This window comes from Papio anubis, chromosome 11, assembly GCF_008728515.1.
Source record: "Papio anubis isolate 15944 chromosome 11, Panubis1.0, whole genome shotgun sequence".
NCBI classification, from domain to species: Eukaryota; Metazoa; Chordata; class Mammalia; order Primates; family Cercopithecidae; genus Papio; species Papio anubis.
In genome coordinates this window covers 65300331-65312028 of record NC_044986.1, presented here as the reverse complement: position 1 = coordinate 65312028, position 11698 = coordinate 65300331, and the positions used below count along the sequence as shown (strand labels likewise).

Below are 11698 nucleotides of genomic sequence, written 5' to 3'. Positions count from 1 at the left end.
AAAATAGAAGTTCAGAAAAGCCAGAACAAAAAATTAAGTGGTAGAAATAATTCTCATAGATCAATAAAAACGAGAACCATAAATGTACAGAACAGAGCCCACTTACAGAGGAGGAGGGAGGCTCAGGTGTGAAGGACATGACCGGGGACACGCTGCTGAGTGGCCCCATCCCCATCCAGGCCACAGACTGTCCCCAGGGACCCCTGGGACACATAAGCAGAAGCTAGAGGGCGTGGGCCTCTTGGGCCGGGAGTCTCAGAGCCTGTGATGGTTAATTTCATGGGTCTGCATAACTGGCCCACAGAGGGCAGACATTTGGCCAAACATTATTCTAGGTGTGTGTGAGGGAGTTCTAGGTGAGGTTAACACTTGAACCAGTGGATTGCAAAGCAGACGGCCCTCCCCATTGTGGGTGGCCCCTACAATCCATCAAAGACCTGAGCAGAACACAAAAGCCAGGTAGGAGAGAAATCATTCTGGGTTTGGTGATAGGGTGCTCGCATGTGGCCGTTGTGAAGGATGCTCCAGGGGACACAAAGGCTCTGGTGTCTGGGAAGAGCTCATGGATGGATGATAGAGACCCAAAGGACCCTACGGAGGTCTTCGGGACTGATGATGGCATGGAGGCCAGAGGAGCCGGGGGAGCCCGTGGGGACACATGGAAGCTGGTGGGAGAAGCTTTCCCACGTCCCCCACGTGGCCAGTGGTTCCTGGCAGGTGCTCGTTTGTAAACTGGCCCCGGGCGGTCTTCGCGTGGAAGGTGATGGGAGCTGCCCTCCCTAGAGAGCTTCCTCAGGAGCCTGCAGGAGACAGGAGCACAGGCTGCTGCCAGGAGCACTGGGCACCTGTGGTCCAGGCCCCTCCACGGCTCCCCACGCTGACTTCACAAAGCTCTGCCTACCCCTGCCCCACAGCTTTAGCGACATCACAGCTGTGATCTCCCCTCTCAGATCAGCCCCAGGCCCTGGGGTGGCATCCTAGGTCCTGGTAGGAAGGATGACATGGGAGAGAAGGGGAAAGAGCTTCACTTTTCCAGCAGGAGAGTGTGGTCCTTAGCGTTCTCCAGTTCTTTCAAGAGACTTCTACAAGCTGGAAAGCAGGAGATGGGTTATGGTGGTGAGGGAGGGATTAACACTTGAATTAGTGGACTGCAAAGCAAAGGCACTCAATCTGGCCAGGAGGGCGTGACTACCTCCCACAGGCCCTCAAGTGGTGGGTGCATAACAGGCCAGCCTCTCCTGGCTGGGCTTTCCCCTGGGTAAAATGAGGTGGGAGCACTGGCCAGCAGATGAGGGCAGAATCCCACCCTCCTGGCTCCACAAAAGGACAGAGCCCTGTACAGCAAAGACTTCAGGAGGTGGCCAGATGCAGTGGCTCACACCTGTAATCCCAGCACTTTGGGAGGCCAGGGCAGGCAGATCACCTGAGGTCAGGAGTTCAAGGGCAGCCTGGCCAACATGGTGAAACCCCATCTCTACTAAAAATATGAAAAATTAGCTGGGTGTGGTGGTGGGCACTTATAATCCCAGCTACTCCAGAAGCTGATGAAGGAGAATCGCTTGAATCAGGGAGGTGGAGGTTGCAGTGAGCCAAGATTGCGCCGCTGCACTCCAGCCTGGGCGACAGAGCAAGACTCCATCTCCAAAAAAAAAAAAAAGACTCCAGGAGGCGTTGACCCTGGGAGTTTTTCTCCAGCCTCATAGCCCATCTTGCGTGCAAGTGACAACATGTAGCTTTCCTTTTGTGAGGGGACCCTGTGGGATTCACTCCCTTTTCCTATTTCCTCCTGGGTGAAGCCTTGTGTGTCAGGACAATGTGGGGTCAGGGACTGTCTGGGTGACCCTGGCGAGCCTCTCCTTATGGAGTTCTAGGAGCCATCAGGGCAAGGGGAGCACACCCAGGACGGCCGCCCCCAGGGGTGTTTGGATACAGACCAGGAGCAGGCTGCTTTGTGATGGTGAGGGGAGGTGATGAGACTCCCCCGAGAGGCTCCCTTGGGCGCTGGAAAGATGGGACATGGGGAACTGCCTCCTGCCTGGACCAGCTGATGCCCAGAGCCACTCCTTTGGGTCCTCATCCCTCCTTCCAGGCAGTGGGGACGTGGGTTTCCAGGGGAATCCAGGCCTTTAGGGAGAGTGGGAATCTGACTTTGATCTTGCCGCTCTGCATTTTTCCTGCACATTTGCTGATTAGTTTATGTCTGCCAGGGGCTCAGGGCCAGGGCTAAGTCCCAGGGTCTTAGGGTAGGAAAGATGATTCCTCAGATTTCCTGCAGGCATTTGAGCATGGTAGAAAGATCAGTGGAGCCTCCAGTGAAACTTGGCAGATTGAGCACTTCATTTATTTTCACTCTCCCAGGATCCTTCCCAAATTATCATAAATAAATAGAGAATTCTGAAACCTACAAGGAAAAATACAGCAAAAGAACAATGAATCGGCCGAGCACGATGGCTCAAGCCTGTAATCCCAACACTTTGGGAGGCTGAGACGGGCGGATCATGAGGTCAGGAGATCGAGACCATCCTGGCTAACACGGTGAAACCCCGTCTCTACTAAAAAATACAAAAAACTAGCCAGGCGAGGTGGCGGGCGCCTGTAGTCCCAGCTACTCGGGAGGCTGAGGCAGGAGAATGGCGTAAACCTGGGAGATGGAGCTTGCAGTGAGCTGAGATCCGGCCACTGCACTCCAGCCTGGGCGACAGAGCGAGACTCCGTCTCAAAACAAAACAAAACAAAACGAAAAAAAAAAAACAAAAAAAAACAATGAATCAGTTTCAAAGCCTAGGAGGAGAGGCCATAGGATAACTGAAAGCAACACCCTATGGGACTGGAGAGCAGACGGTTTGGTAGAAACAGCACCCAGTCCCACAGAAGGAACTTGAGGAGAAACGAGGTGACCGAGCCAGCAGAGCCGGGACCCAGACCCCAACCCCAGCCTGTGGGAGCTGCAGGTGTGTTCTGGGAACACACTGTTCTGTCCCTTCTATTTTTCTCATTTTATAAACTCTGGTTCTAGAAACAACTCACCTGCAGCCAGCTGGCTGGACCAGCATGTGGTAATGGGGCTGGACTATTTACAGCCCTACTTACAGGCTGTACCACGGCCACCTCCCAGCACGGTGCTCAGCTATGAGGTCAAAATAAGGTAGAGCCAGCTGGGTGAGGTGGGGCAGGGGGACGGAAGCTGTACACACAAGTGCTGGGGGCTCAGGGGCTCAATACTGTCCAGGGTCGGGGCTATAAAGATGGCCAGTGTGGCGCCTGTGTCACGGGGAGGAAGCCTGCAGGGAAAATGTCATTCTCATCACATCACACCAAGGGTATCTGCTATTAACATGGCTTATTGCTTTTTAAAAAAATTTTTTTTTTTTTTTGAGACAGAGTCTCGCTCTGTTGCCCAGGCTGGAGTGCAGTGGCGCGATCTGGGCTCACTGCAAGCTCCGCCTCCCGGGTTCACGCCATTCTCCTGCCTCAGCCTCCCGAGTAGCTGGGTCTACAGGTACCCGCCACCTTGCCCGGCTAGTTTTTTTGTATTTTTTTTAGTAGAGACAGGGTTTCACCGTATTAGCCAGGATGGTCTCTATCTGCTGACCTCGTGATCCACCCATCTCGGCCTCCCAAAGTGCTGGGATTACAGGCTTGAGCCACCGCACCCGGCCTTAAAAAAATTTTAGATTCAGTAGGTACACGTGCAGGGTTGTTACATGGATAAACTGTGTGGTACTGAGGTTTGGGCTTCTAGTGAACCTGTCACTTAAATAGTGAACACAGTATCTAACAGGTAGTTTTTCAGCCCTTCCCCTGCTCCCGCTCTCCCCACTTTTTGAGTTCTCAGTCACTTTTTTTTTTTTTTGAGACAGAGTCTCTCACCCAGGCTGGAGTGTAGTGGCGTAATCTCGGTGCCCTGCAACCTCGGCCTCCCGGGTTCAAGTGATTCTCTTGCCTCAGCCTCCTGAGTAGCTGGGATTACAGGTGCATGCCACCACACTCAGCTAATTTTTGTATTTTTAGAAGAGACGGGGTTTCACCATGTTGGCCAGGCTGGTATTGAACTCCAGACCTCAAGTGATCTGCCCGACTCGGCCTCCCAAAGAGCTAGGATTACAGGTGTGAGCCACCACACCCGGTCCGTGGTCCATGGTTTTAAATATATCAGTGACACCTATAAACTGATGATTCCCACATTTAAATTTCTAGCCAAAGCTCTTGGCCAATTTCTAGATTGTTCCCATGCTTCCGCAGCTTCTAGTGCCACTGGTATGTCTAAGGCCGTCTTACATTAAAGGTCAAAAGATTTCTGAAGCCCCCACACGACTCACACCCAACTCCTCCCCCAGTGTTTCCATCTCAGTCAAAGTAGCATCCTTCCCCCTCTTCCCCACCCACCCTGCAATTTACCCAGTTCCCTGGCCCCAGTTTCTCTCAGTGTCCACATGAGCAAGACCAGCTGGCTTTTATCTTCAAAATGTATCCCGAACCTGTGCAGTATTACCACCCGAGTCCAAGCAACCTGCAACCATACCTATCTGGATTCTTGTAACTGCTTCCTACCTGGCATCTCTGCTTCTACTCTTGCCCCTGCTCTCCCCCATAATCTTTACATGGGTTTTTAAAAATAGGTAAATCAGACCATGCCACTTCCCTTCCCAGAGCCCTGTGGTGGTTTCTCATCATTAGAATAAAGAGCTCTCCTGATCCAGGCCTTGCTTAGCTTTCTGACTTCCTCGTTTTATTTTATTTTTATTTATTTATTTGTTTTTCTGAGACAGAGTCTAGCTCTGTCATCGCCCAGGTTGGAGTGCAGTGGCGCAATATTGGCTCACTGCAAGCTCTGCCTCCCGGGTTCACGCCATTCTCCTGCTTCAGCCTCCAGAGTAGCTGGGACTACAGGCGCCTGCCACCATGCCCAGCTAATATTTTTGTATTTTTTAGTAGAGACCGGGATTCACCGGGTTAGCCAGGATGGTCTCGATCTCCTGACCTCGTGATCCTCCTGCCTTGGCTTCCCAAAGTGCTGGGATTACAGGCGTGAGCCCCTGCACCTGGCCCTGACTTCCTTTTCTAATGCTGGCGACAGTTAGAGGTGAGCACCCTGTGAAGACGTGGGCCCTCTATTAGGTGGAGGGGAGGGGAGGAAAGGGAGGCAGGGAGGGAGGGAAGAAAGGGAGAAAACACCAACTCAAAGAAGAATCACCATATAAACAACCTGTGCCCGTCAGGAACGTGCATCTTGCCTGCTATTATCTTATAGTTGAGACATGAAGTGGACTGACAAATTTGTGGGTTCTTGTTATGAGGAATTGACCTAGGTTGATATTCATTCTGCCAGAGCCACTGGAATTTGTAGCCGCTGAAAAGAGTCGTGCTATTTGGCAAAACCTGAATTGGGCATCACTTATCTTCATATGCTTAGCCAAAGCCCTAGAAAAACATTTTTGAGGCCAGGCACAGAAGGCTCACGCCTGTAATCCCAAGCACCCTGGGAGGGTGAGGCGGGTAGATCACGAGGTCAGGAGTTCGAGACCAGCCTGGCCAAGATGGTGAAACCCCATCTCCACTAAAAATAAAAAAAAATTAGCCAGGTGTGGTGGCAGGTGCTTATAATTCCAGCTACTCGGGAGGCTGAGGTAGAGAATTGCTTGAACCTGGGAGGCAGAGGTTGCAGTGAGCAGGTAGAGGAGACGCTAGAGCAATAATCCCTGGAAATAACAGGAATTTCAGGGACAAATCCAGATCCTCAAAAACTGTGAAATTGAGGGAGCCTGAGCAGATCTCCAAGGAACCAGGTACCATCTGTGTGCCAGGGTGACAGGATGGAAAACAGACCAGGTCTGTCTCTGACAGGTTGAGCAGGTGGAATGGGAAGGAGGAATGTAGAAGACCAGGAGGGTGAAGGGAACTGCAGGGGTGGGTGGTGGTGGGTGGGGCTGGACCTCAGTCTCCTCCTCCCACTGCCCACCCCACCCTTAGGAGCCCTTTGTGACGGGGAGGCCCCAGCTCTGTGATGTGGGCCTGGGCCCCAATAAATAGTCCCAGAGGGGACGCCCGGGGCTCAGTAGACTGAGGGCAGCTGTGCAGTTGACATGGCTATTCTCTTTCCTCTGAACAGTGTTCTTGACACAGAGCTGTGCTGGAGCCCCATTCCTGAGATGATCCATTTCATCCTCTTCGTTGCGTTTAGCCTGATGTTCCTGATCATCTTACGCCCCTACTTTACCCCCAGGGAGCCGTCCTCAGGGCCTCCCAGAGAGGAGAACAGCAAGAATGTAAGGAGCCCTCAGCCCACACCCAGCAGAGAATGATTCTGTTTTTCCTGCTCTCTTTTCCACTTTTCCAAATCAACCAGAGGCGCTCCTGTGATGGGAAATCTCATCATCCCTCTAGGGACGGCAGGGCAGGCAGGGGTTGGAGTGGGCATAGGATTTCCATCCCCAGCTCCCAGACCATCTGTGGGGGTGCACGGGAGGCATCACAGCAAAAACAAACCCCGGGACTCAGCGGCGAGGACCCGGTCGTGAGAGGGGTGAGGTCTTTGTGGGAGGACAGGCCCTGAGCCCGGGCTCATCAGCCGCCTTCCCGGGCAGGTGCCTCGGGTCCCAGCCTCTGTGTGTGGTGCTCTGGGGCTGTGCTGAGCCCCTGAGAGCTCCTGCCTGAGACTGGAGTCGCCTCTGGCCTCCTCGGAAGCAGAATCCTCCCTGCCAGCTCAGAGGCACCTGCAGACCCAAGTGTGTGTGTTTCACAAGCAGCGGAACAGGGACTGAGGACGCCCAGGGTGGGCCTCACATAGAAAACCCCTCCGTGCTTTTCAAAGAAAGAAACCAGAAAAGGTTATTATGCACTTCAGAAACGAGTGAAAGGAAAGAGAAGCACACAGGGCTCCGTGAGCTGAGTGGAGAAAGTGTGTCATTCACGAGCACTGTGGGTCCGCAGCTGTGGGGACAGGAGACTGAGACCTGGCCTGCACCCTCACTCTTTCTTGTCTCTCAGAATCGAGCTGAAGTGGGGGAATGGATAAGGATCAGAAATAGGTATATCACTTCGAAAGGTAAGGCTCTGAGGGTCCCCGAAGCCCCAGAGATCACAGCTTCCCCTGTTCCTAGGAACAAGCACCAAGTCTCCTAGGAAGTCATTTGCAGAGGCCTGATGGGGAAGCTCCTGCTAGGGCAATTGGAACCCGGGATCCATCTCCGATTCCCTGCCGGGATGAAGTCATGGGGTCCAGGGAGTGGGTATTGCCCAGGAGGGGACTGTGTGGCGAAGGGGACCAGTGACTGTGTGGACCTGCAGGAGGGGCTCCAGGTCCATATGGGCAGCTGTTTAACATGGCTGAGTCCTCTTTGAGACTCAAGAAGTACTTTGTAAATGACAAAGTGCTGCCCCTGGGCACCTGGCTATCACTTTGGGGTCACGTGGCCTTGGACAGGGATGCTGGGACTCCAGAGTCTAATCCCTGATCCTGGCATCTCTCCTACGGGTACACGAACTCAGCCTCCTATAAATCCCAGTTCCCTCCCTCACCACCATAACCCATCTCCTGCTTTCCAGATTACAGAATTCTCTTGAAAGAAGTGGAGAACCTTGAGGTCTACGCTTTCCTGCTGAAAAAGTGAGGCTCTTTCCCCTTCTCTCCCATGTCCTTCTTCCTACCAGGGCCTAGGATGCTGCCCCAGGGCCTGGGGCTGATCTGGGAGGGGAGATCACAGCCGTGATGTCACTAAAGCCCTGGGGCAGGGGTAGGCAGAGCTTTGTGAAATCAGCATGGGGAGCCCTGGAGGGGCCTGGACCATAGGTGTCCAGTGCTCCCAGCTGCAGTCTGTGCTCCTGTCTCCTGCAGGTGCCTGAAGGAGCTCCCTAGGGAGGGCAGCTCCCATCACCTTCCATGCCAAGACCACCTGGGGCCAGCGTACAAACAAGCACCTGCTAGGAACCACCGGCCATGTGGGGGGCATGGGAAAGCTTCTCCCACCAGCTTCCATGTGTCCCCACGGGCTCCCCCGGCTCCTCTGGCCTCCATGCCCTCATCAGTCCCAAAGACCTCCGTAGGATCCTTTGAGTCTCTGTCATCCCTGAGCTCCTCCAAGCCACCAGAGCCTTTGCATCCCCTGAAGCACCCTTCACACCGGCCATCTGCCAGCACCCTATCACCAAACCCGACCACCTCCGTAGAATCCTTGGGGTCTCTGTCATCCCTGAGCTCCTCCCAGCGACCACAGCCCTTGCGTCCCCTGGAGTGTCCTTCATACAAGCCACGTGGGCATTCCCCTCCCCGACGACGGAATCCTGGCTGGGTGTCCTGGACTGACTCCATGCAGGCTGATTCCAAAACTGATGTGACAATATGCCCAATGTGCAACACCCCTGAGTGCTCCTGTCTACACAGTTGGTGGGTGCCTTCTAGCCCTCGAGTGATCCAAGGCATTGGTCGCTGCAGTGATCCTGACCTGGGCCTCTCCGGGAGGCAGGAGTGTGCTAGAGCCTGGTGCCTCTGCACCTCCACACAGTACCCATTCGAGCACCCTAATCTTCCCACCCAGCCACTAAACGCTTCCTTCTAGGGAGACCCCACATGCAGGCAGCTGGAGGCAGGGGTCCCACTTTCCTCAGCTTGGATGTGTCAATGCTGCTGGACGCACAAGACACCAAAATCCATGGACACAGCACATCCAACATCCACAAACAATTGGGAATCTCTTGAGGACAACTTGGAGGCACATCCCCTCATCCAGGCACCCCACAGATGCTGGAAACGCGTGTTCTAATGGATTGGGAGAGGCGGAGATGGAGCCCGTAAATCTCCTTGGGAGGCTTGGCCCCCTCAGAGACCTCCCACTGCAAAGATCTCCCACAGAGACCTCATGTCTATTCTTCCTTCCTAGAAGATCTGAACTCACTTAGAAAACTGCCAGCACAGGAGGGATAACATCAGCTGTGCCCCTCACCGGACAACCCAGAAACTTTGGGTCATTGTCAACGTTGCAGGGAAGATGCTCAGGAATTGTTGCTCTTTTGCACTGCCATTCTCTCCTAACAGAACTGCAGATTCCATGTGTAGACCTGCAAACTTCTGTTCTCTACGGTTCCCTGACCCACAGTTCAGATAATCATAATTTTTTTTTTTTTTTTTTTAATGGATTCTCTGTTGCTCAGGCTGGAGTGCAGTGGCACCATCTCGGTTCACTTCCACCTCCCAGATTCAAGTCATTCTCCTGCCTCAGCTTCCCAAGTAGCTGGGATTACAGGCATGTGCCACCACACCCAGCTAATTTTTATAATTTTAGTCGAGAGAGGGTTTCACCATGTTGGTAGGCTTGTCTTGAACTCCTGACCTTAAGATATCCGCCTGCTTTAGCCTCTCAAAAGTGCTGGGATTATAGGCCTGAGCCACCGCACCCGGCTGAATCATAAATTTTAAACCTGAATAAAATGCTGCCAACCTCCAATGAGAGTAAAATATCTCCTTTGTCCAATTTTAGTTATTGTCTAGTCAAATGCTATCAATATCGTATTTTAAAATTTCATTGGCAACAAGGCCTGAACTAGAGATGGGTGACTTCCTTATTTTGGAAACATGATAAAGACCCATAGCAAATGGACTCTAGAAATAAACCACCAGAGGCATGTGGACTCACACTGGCCTCCAGGGGCTGTGTAACTGGCACATTATTTTGCACATAACTTGTGTCAGATTTGTGAGGTCTGGTTTTTAAAATGAAGCAACAATCTGAAAATATATGATTTTCAGTCATATAAATGAGTCAAATGTATGGCAGTATTTCTATTTTATACTATGGCAAAATAATCCTAATTTTAGTATTACTTTATTCCTTAAAATGTAATACCTTCAAATGATATTATCCATGTTTCCAAGATTTGACAAAGTCTTCATGTTTAGCCAACATGGCTTAAGCTGATGAACCACCTAGAAGGATTCTTTTTTTTTTTTTTTGGAGACAGAGTCTCACTCTGTCACCCAAACTGGAGTGCAGTGGCACGATCTCGGCTCACTGCAAACTCCGCCTCCTGGGTTCAAGCGATTCTCCTGCCTCAGCCTCCCAAGTACCTGGGATTACTGACCTTGTGATCCGCCTGCCTTGGCCTCCCAAAGTGCTGGGATTACAGGCATGAGCCACCATGCCCGGCCAAAGGATTCATTTTTTAAATAATCCTAAGAAATGCACATTTTTCCAAGACTCTTGGAGGTCAGGCTTCATTTTATATTCAGTAAAGGGTTAAAGGATGTGATACTTCAGATATTTGGAATCTTAGTAAATTTCTCACTGAATGTACGCTTGACATAGATACACAGCCCATTCAAACTACTGGGAAGAGGCGTCTTAATATCTGAGTTGAAGAAAGTGTCCATTTAGTCAACATGTGTATTAGAATAATGAAAGGCCTCACTACTTACATGCCCAGCACTTTCTGAGTGAGACTGTATATTTCTTGCTGCTCATAAGTAACACATTGTCTTTGGCTTGTTAAAGTCTGCTTTAATATCATCTGTTAAGCATATGTCACTAGTGAAGTCTCTTAGATTATCCCTCAGGGTGAAAGCATCACACTCCTTTCTTCAAAAGGAGCAAAGTCAACACGAGGGCCCTTGAAGCCAATTTGTTCCAAGAAGAACTTCCCTCCTATTCCTTACAATTACACACTTATACCTATTATATTTTCTACTTTACTCCCTTTAATGTCATTGAATCACAAAATGATGAAATAGTGAGTATCCTCTAGTACACTATTGGCTTGTATTCTTTTTACAGTGCAACAGATGTTTAATCATCGAACAATGGACCAACTAGGAAAGATTTCCATACAGAAAATGCATTACAGAGTAGTGTACCCTTTTTAAACTGACTTTTAAAACAGGGTTAAACTAAATGATCATGTCTTTTGACTTAAAGTTGTTTGGGGTAGCCACAATGTCTGAAAACAGACAACTGTCCATAATAGTTTATTGTTATGACATGTTTAATGTGCTGTCCCTCACTAGGTTGTGCAAAACTGCAATGCACAGTGTGCATTAAAGCAACGTTCCCATCATCCGCTGCACCTGCGTCCACCATATATTGCTGCAGATAATTTATGTGTCCAACTTCCAGGGTGTAAACTTATGCCTTTACCCCAGAAGAACTAAACAAGTGGGTTCAATCTATTACAAAAATACTGTCAATGTTTCCAGACTTCTTTTTTTTTTGGAGACAGGGCCTCATACCCAGGCTGGAGTGCAGTGGTGCGTCACAGCTCATTGTAGCCTTGACCTCTTGGGCTCAAACGATCCTCCTGCCTCAGTCTCCCAAGTAGCTGGGACCAACAGGTATGTGCCACCAGGTCTGACTAATTGCTAAATTTTTTTTTTTGGTGGAGATTGTGTTGCCCAGGTTAGTCTTGAACTCCTGGCCTCAAGAGATCCTTCCACCTCAGCCTCCCAGAGTGTGGGATTATAGGCATGAGCCACCATGTCTGGCCTTGGTTTTGAAACAGATTTTTATTTAAAACAGGTTTCACACTTCAATAAATTAGGCACTCCAGAACACAGTGTATAGGGTGGCAATTATATGTTGACTTCTTAATATCCCAAGAGATAAAGATCTTTTCCAAATAGGCAAAAAAAAAAGTAGTCATCGTGCAATATTAGCCTCTAAGAGTAATTTCCCTTTATAGATGACAATATTACTGACAGTTTCATGCACTTTTG

General features: G+C 50.6%; 1 protein-coding gene across 1 annotated transcript; it reads left to right on the top strand.

Moving 5' to 3' along the window:
• The first annotated feature begins 6020 nt into the window (after window positions 1-6020).
• LOC101009114 (uncharacterized protein C5orf60-like) lies at window positions 6021-9176 on the top strand. Its single transcript, XM_009214791.4, has 4 exons — window positions 6021-6266; window positions 6988-7045; window positions 7546-7606; window positions 7835-9176. The coding sequence occupies exons 1-4, from the start codon at window positions 6084-6086 to the stop codon at window positions 8553-8555; spliced, it is 1023 nt and encodes a 340-aa protein (XP_009213055.1). The 5' UTR covers window positions 6021-6083; the 3' UTR covers window positions 8556-9176.
• The last annotated feature ends 2522 nt before the right edge of the window (window positions 9177-11698 follow it).